Here is a 14,583-nt window from a genome sequence, read left to right as displayed (position 1 = left end):
GCGTGTCTGCTGTCGCGGTGCCACTGACGGTGCTGGTCCCCGGCAGCAGCGCGGTGGCCGCCACCACCTCCTTCCCCTCGCCCGCAGGCTCCAGCTGGACGAGGAGCTGAGGCGCGAGCGGGAGCGGGAAGCGGATCGCGAGCGGGAGAAGGAGCGGGAGCGTGAGCGGGAGAAGGAGCGGGAGCGGGAGAAGGAGCTGGAGCGCGAGCGGGAGAAGGAGCGGGAGCGGGAGCTGGAGCGCCAGCGGGAGCAGCGGGCCCGCGAGAAGGAGCTGCTGGCGGCCAAGGCGCTGGAGCCGGCCTTCCTGCCCGTGGCCGAGCTGCACGGGCTGCGGGGCCACGCCGGCGAGGAGCGGGCCAAGCCCTCGGAGCAGCTGACCCCGACGCGCCCAGGTACCGCGGGGGCCGGGCGTCCACGGCCGGGAGTGGGGACGGGACGGGGGTCCGTCAAGGCCGCGACGCACGATGGTACAGCGCAGCGAGAGCTTTAGGAAGGGAGGGAAGAGTTTTGAGTTTTTTTTCCCTTTGCCTTAAACATAACCTCGTTTCACCACGAGCGCGTCGTAGTCAGGCTTAGCGCCGGCTCGTTGACGGGCTGGCGTGACCCCGGGGAACCCCATGTGCTCTCTGGGGCCGGTGCAAGCCCGCGCCGGCACCCGGGCGGGTCCGATCCGGAGCAGGGCCCCCCTCAGCCACCCAGCGTCCCCGGGGGGCAGGCGACCGCGGGAGAGGAGGGGGCACGTGGGCTGGGCGTGGGCGCTGAGGTCCGGCGGCGGCGGTCTGTCCCCCACAGAGAAGCTGAAGGAGGCCGGCCTGCAGGCCCCGAAGCCCGTGCAGCACCCCCTGCACCCCGCGCCCGCCACGCACCACGCCGTGCCCGGCCTCCTGTCCAACCCCAGCATCTTCTCGCTGCCGGGCAGCAGCGCCGCCACGGCCCTGCTCATCCAGCGCACCAACGAGGAGGAGAAGTGGCTGGCCCGGCAGCGGCGGCTGCGGCAGGAGAAGGAGGACCGGCAGTCGCAGGTGTCGGAGTTCCGGCAGCAGGTGCTGGAGCAGCACCTGGACATGGGCCGAGCCCCGGTGCCCGCGGAGGCGGAGCACAGGCCGGACAGCGCCAGGTGGGGCTCGGCGGGGGGAGGCCTGGGAGGGATGGGCTCAGAGCCGGCCGGCGTTGATGGGGCGCCTGCGGTTTGCCCGCCTCCTGAGTGCTATCACTTGCTACCACGGGCTCTGCCTCTGAGCGGTGAGGCCCACGGAGGTGCTCATCCCTCGGTGATGGCACCGGCCAGGGCCAGGGCCTTCCCGCACAGCCTGGCTGCGTCCCCACAGGGACAGTTGCGGCGCCTGGAGGGGGCGAGAGAGAGAGGCTTTGAGCCTTACACCTGCTCTCGCTGTGGACCTCGGCTTTTAAGCCGAAACGTTTCCTTAATAAGAGGGGACTACGTTTAATTTTCGTTCAAATGGGAAATTGAGTTTATTGCTGTTGCAGTAATACCCGTTTCCCAGCCCCATTCTGGGATCCCCCGGGAGGCCTTTGTGCCCGTCGTTGGGCCCCGTCCTCCGCTTCCCGCTGTGCCCGAGCCTCCCCACTGCCACCTGGTGGTCTGGCTGTCACCGATAGCGTCCCTAACCCACCGTCCAGCGCCCCAGGGCTCTCTGCCTGGCCATGTCTCCGGGACAGGGGATGCCGGCCCCTGTGTCCCCAGCTGTCCCCAGTTGTGCACGAGGGAGGCCAGGCAGGAAGATCTTCATGTCTGGGATGCTGTCTGGGTGGAGGCTTTTCCAGCGTCCACGTGCTCATCGCCTCTTTCCCTTAGCCTTTGGCCCACTGCGCCGGGCGCTGCTGGCCTGGTCCACAGCGCCCAGCGGCATCCGCTGGGTAGGGCAGCAGCAGGGATTCGCTTGGCTGATTTGCTGTGAGGCGGGGTCCCCATGCCGGCAGGCGGCACAGTGGCCCACTGTGGCCGCAGCGAGGGTGTCTCTGCTGCTGACTGTTCTCTGCTTCTCTGAGGCCGCTCGGAGGCGAGGTCTTGTCTGCCTGTGAGCTGACCTCGGCTCCTCCGATCTCCTCGCGCCCGGGGGCCCGGGAGAGCAGCCAGCACAGCCCGGCCAGCCTGATGAAGTCTGGGTATTCTGGCTCCACGGGCGTCTTTCTCTGCCCCAGCCCGAGGAGTCTGCCACCGCTGTTCCCAGTAGGGACAGCCTCTGCCTCAGGACGGAGCAGCCTCAGGCGGGCCGGGGCACTGGGGTGGGGGGGGCAGAATCTGGCCCCCAGCCGCCCTCTCCCGGCCTCCGTGGTCCCCGCAGCAGCCGGCCGCACACTGGGCCTCACAGCAGCGTGCACCTGACTTCCGACGGGCCCGCGTGTTCCGAGCGAGAAACCGCCCGTGCCCGGCTGCGGTGCAGGAAGTAGTCACTCTGCTGGAGGCTTTCGCTCTTCGGCCGTTTACTTTAGGACCCGTGGCTTTTTGATACGGTGGCCTTTTGTCTCTGCGGGTTGGCGGTGCAGTGGCCTTCGGGGGCCTTCTCCCAGCCTGCATTTGGGAGTAACTTGGTGGCTGTGGCTCCATGCCCGCCCCTCGGCCAGGCGGGGAGAGCTCTGGAAGCTATGATAGAGGCGAGGCGACTTACCGACGGACGGCGCCCTCCAGCTCCCGCGCCGCGTCGCGCCCCACCAAGTGGCTTGGCTCTGTGGGGACTCTGAGTGTAGCCGCTGCTTTGGGGCCACGTGGGGCTGTTGGCCTTCTCCCCCTCCCACGACTGTTTACCTGAGACACGGAGAGGGAGGAGGAGAGGGAGCAGCAGACTCCCGCAGAGCAGGGGCCCAGTGTGGGGCTCATCCTAGAACTCGAGCCGAAGGCACACGCTGAGCCCACTGAGCCGCCCAGGCGTCCCGGGTGCTGCTGTTCTGACGGGGACCGCTGGGGTTCGGCAAGAGCACGGAGCCTCCCTAGCTGTGACGGCCACCTCAGCAGCAGGTGTCCCCGCCCCACTGGCTGGGCAGACACCTGGGAGAGAGGAGAGCGGCCCCTGGGAAGGCTGCCCTGCCCCGCATCTGTCCACTGCTTGCCACACGTCTGCCGTCAGAGACGCTCCTCTCTGCAGGGGTCTCCCCGCGGGGAACAAAGGTCTGTCCTCGGACAGAGCTCGCTGTGTGTGAGGTTGGGGGTGGGAACGGGAGCAGAAGCGGGTCTGGCCTGAGACCTTCTCTGTCCGCGAGCCGCGCCCGCCTCTGAGCATCCGTGTCCTCTCAGAAGTCGGCACTTCCCTGCCTCCAGCTGCGGGCAGGGGAGCTGGGGTCCCCGGGCAGCAGCCTGTCAAGGGGTCTCAGAGGCGGCGGCCTGGGCGCCCCTCCAGCTCCGCGTGCTGGGGAGCGCCCGGGCAGCTGCTGTCGTGACCGACGACATGTTCCGCTCCTTCCCCAGGCCGGGACCAAACCGCCCAGAGCCGGGCAGCCGAGACCCCCCGCAGCACTTTGGCGGGCCCCCGCCGCTCATCTCGCCCAAGCCGCAGCACCACTCTGTGCCCGCGGGCCTCTGGAACCCGGTGTCGCTGATGGACAGCAGCCTGGAGCCGCGGCGGGCCCCGGAGAGCCACCCTCCGCACGGCCACCTGGCCCCGTTCGAGCCCAGCCGCCAGGCCGCCGTCCCGCTGGTGAAGGTGGAGCGCGTCTACTGCCAGGACAAGGCGGAGGAGGGGCCCCCCCGCAAGCGCGAGGCCGCCCCCCTGGACAAGTTCCAGCCGCCCCCGAGGGAGGCGGGGGGCCTGGAGCACCAGGCCTTTCCTCACGGGCCCGGGCCCTTCCTGGCCGAGCTGGAGAAGTCCACCCAGACCATCCTGGGCCAGCAGCGGGCCGCCCTCCCTCAGCCCGCCCCCTTCGCGGAGCTGGCCGGGCCGCTGAAGCCGGGCTCGCCCTACCGGCCGCCCGCGCCACGGGGCCCGGACCCGGCCTACATCTACGACGAGCTCCTGCAGCAGCGGCGGCGCCTGGTCAGCAAGCTGGACCTGGAGGAGCGCCGGCGGCGGGAGGCCCAGGAGAAAGGTGCGGCTCCCCGGCCGCTTGGGCTTCCTGGGACGGGGGTGGGGGACAGTGGTACCAGCGCCCCCCCCGGCCGGGCTGCCAGCCGCCCGGCGAGCGGTTCACTGGCTCCTGTGGCGCTCTCTGACTCCTCTGCTGGGGAGACGGACCTGGGGTCCCGGCCGGTCCTGCTACAGCGCAGATTGGCCAAAAAGCCGAACCAGAGCTCTCCGGAAGGACGGTTCCACAGACACGCACGATTGATAAGTGATGAACAGAGCCAGTGAGGTGGTTTTACACAGTAATAGTGTAGCGTGACGGGCAGGAGGCTGCCCTCGAGAACAGGCCTCGGCCCAGTGGGGGCTGTCATGGGGGGGGGGGGCTGGGCGGCGGCAAGGCCCGGGGGCTGCCCCAGGGCAGTGCTTTTCTCCTGTTGAACTCCGTCTCAGCCGGAAGCTGCGCCCAAGGCCAGGTCTTTCCAGGTAGCTCTGGGCCAGAATCAGGGCCAACAAGTATTTTCTTCCTCCACCTGCCTCGTGAGGAAGGAAGAGGGGATACTCTGGTGCCTTTGGTGCAGGGGTTCTGCGGTCCTCTGCATCTGAGTTTCTGTGTGGGCTCTGTGCCTTAGGGACCACCTGAGTGCACCTGGCCCCTCCTGGGTAAGGGACCCAGATGGCCACAGGAGGAGGGAGCGGGTGTGCACGCACAGCCTTGGGTTGCCATGGACACAGCCCAGGCCTGCGGGACGAAGGATTCCCTGCAGAGAGATCGCTGTCCTTTTGGGCTGTCTCGGCCTGGTCACTTGGGGTCCAGAGGAAGCCCAGCATCTGTCTCCCGCGGCCTCCATGCCCCAGCCCAGCCGCTGTCCCTGTCCAGCATGAAAACCCGAGGACTGGGAGTTGGTGCACATGTCCACTGGGGCTAAAAGGAATCTGGGCTTCAGGGTGCTGAGAGAGGCTGGCCAGGCTTGATCTGACAGGAGCATCTGTACGCAAGTCGGGGGGCCCCGTGTGTGCCCCGCTGGAGGATGAGACTTCTTGCCCAGCCAAATAAATCATTCTCGTCCCCAGGGTACTACTACGACCTGGATGACTCCTATGACGAGAGCGACGAGGAGGAGGTCAGGGCCCACCTCCGCTGTGTGGCTGAGCAGCCACCGCTCAAGCTGGACACGTCCTCCGAGGTATTGGAATTTGGTCCCTGCTGCCTGGGGCTGTGGGCTGGGCTCCCGGTGCCCCCATCAGGCCCTGCTTCCTGGCTTCCCTCCTGCTGTCCCGGGCAGCCCTGTCCTTGCTGGGACTCCGTGCGCGGCTCCCTTCTGCTGGTGGCCGCTGTCTGGGTGTGCTCGCCGTCGGGGTCCTGCTGTGTGGCCCGGTGCCGAGTGGGCCACGGCACATGGGCTGCACGGACCCGAGGAGGGGCCCCTGGGACCGTGGAAGCATGCCACGCCCGAGGTTTCAAACTCATTTGTTCTCTTTCCCAATCTAGAAGCTAGAGTTTTTGCAACTTTTTGGCTTGACCACCCAACAGCAGAAGGAGGAATTGCTGACCCAGAAGCGGAGAAAGCGGCGGCGGATGCTGAGGGAGAGAAGCCCATCGCCCCCGACGATCCAGAACAAGCGGCAGACGCCCTCCCCGAGGCTGGCGCTGTCCACCCGCTACAGCCCCGACGAGATGAACAACAGCCCCAACTTTGAAGAGAAGAAGCAGTTCCTGACCGTCTTCAACCTGACCCACATCAGCGCTGAGAAGAGGAAAGGTACGGCCTGGTGCGGGCCTCGCGGGCTTCTGGAGACGCGGAGCGTGGGCTCCAGTGGGATCGGAAGGCGCTTCATCCGGGGGCTCTCTTCGCTCCGTCTGGCCGCCCGCGAGGTGGCCGCTTTGCTGGCACAGGCCTGCCCCCGTGTCTCTCTGGCGTCGACTTCTCTCCATCCCAAATGCAAGTCCCCCTCCTTGGAGCGCATTTCTCTCGCCGTTTTGGTGGCCTCTATCGGGCCCACTTTTGTCCGCCGTTCTCGTCGCTTGTCAGACCTCTGGGCACCTGCGCGGCAAGCGGAGCGACCCCCGGGCGCAGGGGCGTGTCACGCCTTCACGCGGTGGCCGCTTTCCTCTTGGGGCCGGCGTGGCCCAGGGCGCTTCATGTTCCCACGGCAGGAGGCCTGCGGCGGCCGGGGTGGGCGAGCTTGCCCTGGCAGGTGCTTCTGGGGCGGTAAGGCCACTGGGGCCGCGCCCGGGCTACATCTTGGGGCAGGAGCCGCGGGGCGGGACTGGCACGGGAGTGGCGCGCTCCGAGCGCGGCTGCCGTCCCGCTCCTCCGTGCGCTCCGCACGCTCGCGCAGTGTCCGTGCGTTCGGGTGAGGACTCGGCCGGTCCGGTGTTCAGTCACACGTCCAGGCGCAGCTTGTAGACCCCAGGAGGTCGCTTCTCTCTGAAAGGAATTCGGATGAAGGTGGAAGCGCTGGCCGGTCCCGGGCTTGCTCCGCTGGCGGCGTTCGGGGCTGGAGCTGTTCACGCTCGGCTTTTAGCCAGTCTAGTGGGACCCGTGCGCCCATGCGGCAGGGACGTGTCGGTCGCCCGCACCGCTGGGGCCCGCGAAGAATCGTGGTCGGTCTGTAACCAGCGTCTTTTTGCCTGACTTAAGCCCTCGAGGAAGGCAGAGTGATGCAGGCACCCGGGGTCAGGAACGAGGGCCACCGCCGCGGGAACTCGCCGCACTGGCCTCGCGGCGGCCACCAGGCCATGTGTTCACGGGCGGGCGTGGTGGGGCGGAGGCTGTGCCTGGAGCCTGTACCTCCGGGGCCACTGCTTTGTGTGGGGCCCGTCCGCGCTCGTGAGCCTTAAACACCACCGCCGCGTCGGGAGTCAAACCCGTTACTTCGCTGTGCACATGTCGTCGTTTTCGGAGCAGGTCTGGAAAGCTCTAAGAGCTGAGCGGAATCTGGGCTCGCTCTGAAACGCAGGCTTCCTCCTTCCAACACAGCCTGTCCTCTCGGTGCTCACTTTGGTGCTCCTGCTTTGAAGGGCTCGCGCCTGCCGCCCGAGAAGCCTTCCCCCAGCGACCCACCTGTGGTGTTAATCTCAGGCTGCTTTTCTCATAGACAAAGAGAAACTTGTTGAAATGCTCCGTGCCATGAAGCAGAAGGCACTGTCCGCAGCAGCGGCAGACCCGCTCAGGAGCTCTCCGAGGGACAGTCCTGCGGTCTCCCTGAGCGGTAAGGCCCAGGGCGGGAAGGACAGCCCCTTCCTCCGCGGCCGCCTGGGACTGTCCCGAGGGCTGCTCAAGGTCTTCTTCGTCAGGAATCTTTCCTCCTGGAAACAGGGTGTTTCTCTCCATCTCGCTCTTTCACAAGCTCCCCATGCGGCTGGGCAGTCTGGCCTCGGGACAGAGCAGGACAGTGGGAAGGCAGGGCCGGGAGCCGACGGGGAGGGTTCCGGCTTCCGAAGGGCTGTCTGCGGTCGCTCGGTGCCGTCACGAACGCCACCCGGCCAGGCCTCGGAAGCCCCGAGCCCTGGATCCCGGCGCCCGCTGCTCCTGCCCTGCGGCTCCTGCCGGCCCCGAGCTGGCACTCTCTCTGGCATCTCCGGCTCGCCTTTTCTGCCCTGCAGGCCTCTCCGACCCTTGCTTTCACACCTCCTCTCTCTCTCTCTCTCTCGGCTTCGGTCAGATCTCGCTGCACTGCTCAGTGGAACCGGAAATCTCTGTGGTCCGGCCCTGTTGTTCCCAGATCCTAACGCGGTCTCTCTTACCGGGCTGGGGCGCGTTAACATCTCCCTTGTGGGCGACTTGGAGCGACTTACTGCTTCCTTCAGATTCTCTTTCTTCCCAGCTGCCTTCCCGGGGCACCGTTCAAGGAGGGACTCGCTGCGGAACGCAGCCCCTGCTTCCGACCGCGCGCGCTCAGGGACGCCGAGCTGAACGGCCCCCGGGTCTTGGTTCTCTGCGCTGGGTCTTTATTACACATCAGCGCTAGGGGTCCGCGTCTGCCCGTTCACCCGCCGCTCTCACCGTTGTCCTCACTTTCTCTCTCCAAAAGAACCGGCCACGCAGCAAGCCACTCTCGAGACGGAGAAGCCTGTGGGTGTCGCTGCTTCCTTGTCGGACGTCGCCAAGGCCACGGAGCCCGGGAGACTGGAGCAGCTCCGGCCCCAGGAGCTGTCGCGAGTCCAGGAGCCAGCAGCGCCCAGCAGCGAGAAGGCCAGGCTGAGCGAGGCCCCCGGGGGCAAGAAGAGCCTGAGCATGCTTCATTACATCCGCGGCCCCGCGCCCAAGGACGTCCCCGTGCCGCTGTCCCACAGCATCAACGGGAAGAGCAAGCCGTGGGAGCCCTTCATGGCGGAGGAGTTCGCGCACCAGTTCCACGAGTCTGTGCTGCAGTCCACCCAGAAGGCCCTGCAGAAGCATAAAGGTACTGAGGCTGCCCGTCCCTGTCCCTGTCCTGCTCCCGTGTCCCCAGAGCGGCCGGCAGCACCCGGGGGTCGCCCTCAAACTGCGGTGTGCACGAGGTGCCGAGAACGCTCCGTGGCTGGCAGGTGCCCAGGTGCCGCTGCTGCCGCTGGTCTGCCAACCCCAGTTCAGGAAAAGTGAGCAAGGGACATCCTGAGTTGTTAGAAGCCTTTGCTTTTCGCAAGGCCGGTCTCGGGCACAGGGAGGCTCGGTTCCTTCTGTAGCGCGAGCTTTTCCAGCGTTCCCGTGCACACGCCCCTGGATCTCCCCGCTCCCCGACACCCGGACCGGCGGCTGTTCGTTCCAGCAGCCTCCGAGGGCACTTTGTGGGACACTCAGGCTCCCAGATCCACTCCCCTTGGACATTTTCGTGGAAGTCCCTAAAGGCGGGAGAACAGGGGTCGCTACAGCTCGATCTCGCTGAATCAAAGGTTGAAACTGCCCGGAGGGAGAATGCCCGGTGCTTCGGTAACGACCGAGGGTGACGTTCCGTGTGCGCCAGTAGCCGGGGGAAGGAGCGGGCTAAAGGGCGGAGGGTGGTCACAGTCAGAATCAGGAATTTTCTTGACTGCGTGTTTGTCGGGGATGTACTTGAACAGGGAGAAAATATTTGGACTCGGTGACCAGGTTAAATACCCCTGCCCTCTCCGACACATGTCACAGGCTTTCCTGTGGACCTAGGACACGTTTTTCCTTCCTTGTTTTACACCAGCTCTTTCCTGACAGTCCACTGGATCGTTTCTTCAGGGCTTTTTTTTTTCCTAGATTTATTTATTTTTTAAAAAGAGAGAGGCAGAGGGAGAGGGAGGAAGCAGGCTTCCTGCTGAGCAGGACCCCGGTCACCGCCTGAGCCTAAGGCAGACGCTGACCACAGAGCCCCCCAGGCGTCCACATTCATTTACTTTAGAGAGCGAGCGACCCGCAAGGGTCAGGGGAGAGGGAGAGCAAGGGGCCCGGCCCGGCCCCGAGCCGCACACGGGGCTTCATGCCAGAGGCCCAGAGTCTACAGCCTGAACTGAATTCAAGAGTCGGACGTTCCCGCCGCGAGCGCCCCTCCTGGGGATTCCAAAGCCTTCCGTCTTCGGCCAGTCTGGGCCCTGCAGGGCCGTGCCACGGGGCAGTGCCGGCCCCAGCGAACCCAGTCCCCGCAGCAGCCAGCGCAGGGCGTGCCCGCAGCCTACAGGACTGCACTCACCGAGAGGGCGCTGACTGCCGTCCGCGAGGGCCAGCTGCAGACCAAGTTCAAGCCCCGTTTCCTAAGACAGGACACGGAGTGCGGTGTCGCTCGGGGGTCGGCGTGGCGGAGACCACACGCCCGTTAGGACTGAGTGGAGGAGACAAGCGCTGGCTGTTGGGGTCGTTGTGGTTCTCCGACCTCGCCCTTAGGTGCCACGTTCGACCTCTGGAGGGCACGGGCCCCTCCGTCCTCCCGGAGCAGCAGCGCTCGCGCAGAGTCCCGGCGGCCCGTGACAAGCTGCTCTCTCCCCGCAGGGAGCGCAGCCGCACTGTGTGCGGGGCAGAGCCATAAGGTCGACGCGTCCGTCCACTACAACATTCCGGAGCTGCAGTCCTCCAGCCGGCTCCCTCCGCCCCAGCACAACGGGCAGGAGGCCCCCCCCGTGAGGAAGGGCCCCCTCACGCAGGAGATGGACCAGGACTCGGAGGAGGACGAAGACGACGGAGAGGAGGAGGACGACGAGCCCCCCAGGCGCCGGTGGCAAGGGATCGAGGCAATCTTCGAGGCTTACCAGGAACATGTAGAAGGTGCGTGGGGGAGGGACCGGGGCCACGGGAAAGAAAGTAGAAGGAAGCGGACGGGACCCACCCGTGTGGGCTCTCCCTGCCAGCCGCGGGGACTCTGCGTGGTGGCGCGGACACCCCGCCTCCCTGGGCCACAACTAGGTAGTTTGCGTCCGCTGCCCCGCCTGTTTCCAGAACTGTTCCTTGGGCTTCTGCGGGTCCCCCAGTTTACAGACTGGAGGCCACGGTCCCTGGAGGAACTGAAGTACCAGTGGCTGCTACCCCTCAGTGGGACGGCACGGACTGGGGTCGCGCTCTCCGTGCTTGCTGTCTCCCATCGCGCTTCTAAATGCCCTGGCGGTCCGCCCTGTGGCTGCACACCACGGTCCTGAAAATGGAAGGTTTGTGAATTCAGCTGAGCCCTAAATAGTGAGGCCTGGTCACTGCCCCGGCCTGCGTGCTGGGCTAGTGCTTTGTGCAGGGGGGCGAGCCCTCGGCGTTAGCCGCCACACCCCTCTCCTCCCGGGACCTAGTGCTTCGGGTGAGGGGCCCTGGGCAGGGGTCCCGGGGTCCGCGTCCTGTCCTTGTGCTTCTGGCACGCTGGCTCCTTTCTCTGGCCCTCCGTTTCCAGAGGCGTCTGGCTCGGGGGCGGTGGGGCTGTGACTTCGGTGGAAGGGGGGTGTGAGCGGGGCGCGGGGTCAGGGCCCCCCAGACTCGGGCCTTACCAGCCAGAGGGGTTTTCGTTTTGAGCAGGGAGTGGGGGCCCTCTTCGGCATTTGATTATGGAATGTCCTGATCATTACACGCCCTTCGAAAAGCCGTTTTAAAACACTGAGAAAAGGAATGCCGTGTGGCCACAAACAGCCTGTCTGCCCCTGGGCCCGCGTCCTCCTCCGGGAGGAACCCTGTTTTGAACTGAATTGCCCGCTCGGTCCATGGTGTTCCCAAGTGAACCCGTGTGTCCAGAACCAGTTACGGGACATTTTGTCAGAGTGAAGCGTGTCTGTCCTGAACGGGTTAGGTTCCATAGCCTTCCCCGATTTTGTTAGGCCTAGAATTCATTTCCGTGCTGGACTAGGCAGAAATTCAACTTGGTCTTTTCCCCCCTGAACAGCCCGTTACCCTGGTGGTTTATGGGGTGCGGACTTCAACCCCGCCTGTGCCCAGGGCGAGTCGTGGCATCCCGCTCTGCGTGGCCGGCAGCTCTCGGCCCCTGGGGTCCCCCCGTGGATTTTAGGGTCACCTAGTGTGTTGCAGAAAATTCTTGCTAGAATTACAGATTTGGGGAGAGTTAGTACTTGTGATCGCAATGCTATTTCCTCTATGATCATTGTACTAAATTGCATCAGACCATTTCCCACTCCACCCCACCCCTTTGTTTGCAGTAAACAACGTCCTTTTATGAGATTGGGTTGTAATTGTCAGTGGGATTGTCACGGACTTTTAGTTTCTGTTTTTCCTTATTCCTTACATGGTCAGATCTTCTGTAAATCAAATTTAGTTCTTTGGAGTTTTTACCCTGTCCCGCTGCCCTGCCTAGGAACGGCCTCTGGGCTACGGAACAGCAGGGCACTAACGAGCTCTTCTCTGGTTTATGAGACTGGGGAGAAATAAAGGTTCTTGTTGGAGACCGTCGGAGTTCACGGGGTGCCTAGACCCAGGGAGGGGACAGCCTTGTTTTTTTTCTTCCCCTTTGGTGTTTTCCGACATGGCCTGCTCCCTGCTGAATTCGTTAGTGCTTTTAACATTTTGCATCTCTGTCCTTCGGTGACAGGAGATGCATCTCGCTGCCCTGCCTTTGCGGTCACAGTTGCTCTTGCTTCTCTCACTCAGCCTCTCCTGGCCTTTCACTGCCCTTGTTAAGCTACCACCAAAAAAAACCAGTCACTGCTCGTTCCCATCGAGCCCACCACAGGACTGCGGGACTCACCAGGACAGCTGCCCTCCGGGTAGGGGGCTCAGCCTTCTACACCGCTTGGAGCCTCCGACCCCGTCTGGTGTACAGGCGTCCGGGACTGGCGCAGGGAGAGCCGTTGTGTTGCACAACAGGAAAGGCTTCAGCCTAGAAACACTTCATAGAAGGCACAGATTGGTCCCCGAAAGTTTGAAGTTGCTCCCAGGACCTTTGGGAAAGGCAGAGATCTTCCTAATTAAAATCACTATCAGTGATTTTATTTTATTTTTTTAAAGATTTTATTTATTTGACAGAGATCACAAGTAGGCAGAGAGGCAGGCAGAGAGAGAGAGGAGGAAGCAGGCTGTCCGCAGAGCAGAGAACCCAATACGGGGCTTGAGCCCAGGACCCTGGGATCATGACCTGAGCCGAAGGCAGAGGCGCTTTAACCCACTGAGCCACCCAGGCGCCCCACTATCAGTGATTTTAAGTCCAGGTTTACAATGGCCTTTTTTTAGCACCTTATTAAAAGCTTTCATACCTAAGCTTTCTTTTGAAAAATGCATTTTAAGACTGTGAATTTACTCTTAATGACTTCCTAGCCCGTGCGTCTTAAATAGCCTTTTGACGCTAGGCCCTTTGTGTCCTCACGCCACGGGGCTGGATTTCCTGTGCGGTGCAGAGGGCCGGGGGCCACGGTGGTCCGGAGGACAAGCCTGGCGGCCTGGAGAGAAGGGCAGCCCTGCCCGGGGCCCCTGAGTCCGGAAAACGTCCTGACGCGGCTTCTCTTTGCAGAGCAAAACCTGGAGCGGCGGGTGCTGCAGACGCAGTGCCGCCGGCTGGAGGCCCAGCACTACAGCCTCAGCCTCACGGCCGAGCAGCTCTCCCACAGCATGGCGGTGAGTCGCGGCCCACGCGCGCCGGGAGGGGCCTGGAAAGCAGCCGGGATGGGGGGTGGCCTTCAGACACCGCGTGCTCTGTTTCACCTTGCAAGCCTGTGTTCATCACACGGACCGGAGTTGTGAGGGGTGATGCTGCCCGTCCCTGCTGCCCTGTCCACGCCCGCGGCGCTAACACGAGCCGCTCCCTGCCGTCCTGGCTCGCGGGGCCGCAGATCTGGGCCGCTGCAGAGCAGTGAAAGGCCTGGGCTGTCAGGGCAGTTTTGAACTCGCAGGGGTGAGCGCGAGCCGGGCCTTGAGAGGAGCCCAGGCTCCGGGCAGAGCTTGAACCGGCTCTTCCCGAGACCCAGGCCAGAGCCCTGGCCGCGGCGGGGGGTCTTCTGGAGCCGGGAAGGTGCGTCTTCCCTCGCGGCCCCTAGCGCACACCCGCTTCACCCCATCCCCGGCCGCGGAGGGAATGTCTGACCCGAATCTCCCCGTGCAGGAGCTGAGGAGCCAGAAGCAGAAGGTCGTGTCGGAGAGGGAGCGGCTCCAGGCCGAACTGGACCACTTGAGGAAGTGCCTTGCGTTGCCTGCCATGCACTGGCCTAGAGGCTACTTTAAGGGATATCCTAGGTGACGGTTTCCCTTGCACTAGGCCGAACCTATAGTATAGAAATATTATCTATTTTATTACCTTGAATATTTAATATTTTTCACTGGGAGGTTTGAAGCTTAAAAAAAACATGAGAATGTGCCATGCATGAAGCAAAGGGTTCCAGGCTCCAGAAGAACGGACTCGCCTTGACTTCGATGCAGCTGAGTCACCTCTGTCCGCCAGCGAGCCACCGACGTAGGACGCCCCTAGTTCTTTCTCCTAAAGGTGGTCTCACCTTCCCCCGGCTTTCTTTCTGGATCTGAAAGCGAAGGCTCCCATACCAACACTAAGCTCCACCGCCGGCGGCCCTGGGCGCCCGACTGGGGCAGACGGAGCGCGTCCATCCCTGGTGTGGCCGGGCCCGCGCGCCCCGAGACCCCGCTCCTCCCCAGGACCAAGACCCGCTTCCGCGGGAAGAAGGTGGGCTGCGTCTCCGGTAAAGGGCTTATCTGTTTGTTACTTTCCTGCGAAATTTCCAAAGCAGCGGGTCCTGAGCGCACAGAGCAACAGTCCCGGAGCCTCACGCACAGGCTTCTCCCCGGAACAGCTCGTCTCCAGCGCGCGGCGGCGAACGGGGACGCGCAGAGCCCGGTGCACACGTGCCCGCCGGCCGCTCCTGCACGGGGCTGCGTTTTCATACAGACGTAAATTTTGAGAGAAAAGTCAAAGGTGCTTCAGCCTTGTACTGTGTATATATATTAAAAAACAAAGTTTTGTATGTTTTTATTACTTTATTGTTATAAAAAGCCTGCCATTTTTAATATGTGGTCCAGGGGGATTTTTGTTTGTTTTCCTGTTTGGGGGTTTTGTTTTTTTGCTTTCGTTTTTCTGGGCAAAAAACTTGCTTTTAGTGTTTGTACTGCTGCTGGTCAGGACATTAAAATATTGAAGTGTTTTTAAAAATTAAAGAAGAAGAAAAGAAAGAGCTTTCCCCTGGCGCCTACCGCTCACT

General features: G+C 63.6%; 1 protein-coding gene across 9 annotated transcripts in view; it reads left to right on the top strand.

Moving 5' to 3' along the window:
* Nucleotides 1–14,556, top strand: part of GSE1 (Gse1 coiled-coil protein) — a 387,465-nt gene extending 372,909 nt beyond the window's left edge. For 8 of the 9 annotated variants that reach the window (XM_045987493.1, XM_045987491.1, XM_045987497.1 and 5 more), the window contains 10 exons: nt 88–392; nt 793–1,117; nt 3,425–4,041; nt 5,088–5,200; nt 5,506–5,776; nt 7,116–7,229; nt 8,052–8,423; nt 9,953–10,225; nt 12,891–12,994; nt 13,479–14,556. In XM_045987493.1, the coding sequence (XP_045843449.1) occupies nt 88–392; nt 793–1,117; nt 3,425–4,041; nt 5,088–5,200; nt 5,506–5,776; nt 7,116–7,229; nt 8,052–8,423; nt 9,953–10,225; nt 12,891–12,994; nt 13,479–13,613 (2,629 nt within the window). In that variant the 3' untranslated portion in view covers nt 13,614–14,556. The remainder of the gene's footprint in view (nt 1–87; nt 393–792; nt 1,118–3,424; nt 4,042–5,087; nt 5,201–5,505; nt 5,777–7,115; nt 7,230–8,051; nt 8,424–9,952; nt 10,226–12,890; nt 12,995–13,478) is intronic. The other variant, XM_045987492.1, reaches the window with a different exon arrangement.
* Nucleotides 14,557–14,583: the final 27 nt, after the last annotated feature.

The sequence above is a fragment of the Meles meles genome, chromosome 19 (genome assembly GCF_922984935.1).
Source record: "Meles meles chromosome 19, mMelMel3.1 paternal haplotype, whole genome shotgun sequence".
Classification (NCBI taxonomy): Eukaryota; Metazoa; Chordata; class Mammalia; order Carnivora; family Mustelidae; genus Meles; species Meles meles.
The sequence above is the reverse complement of the archived record's forward strand: the minus strand, read 5'-3'. Positions and strand labels throughout refer to the sequence as shown.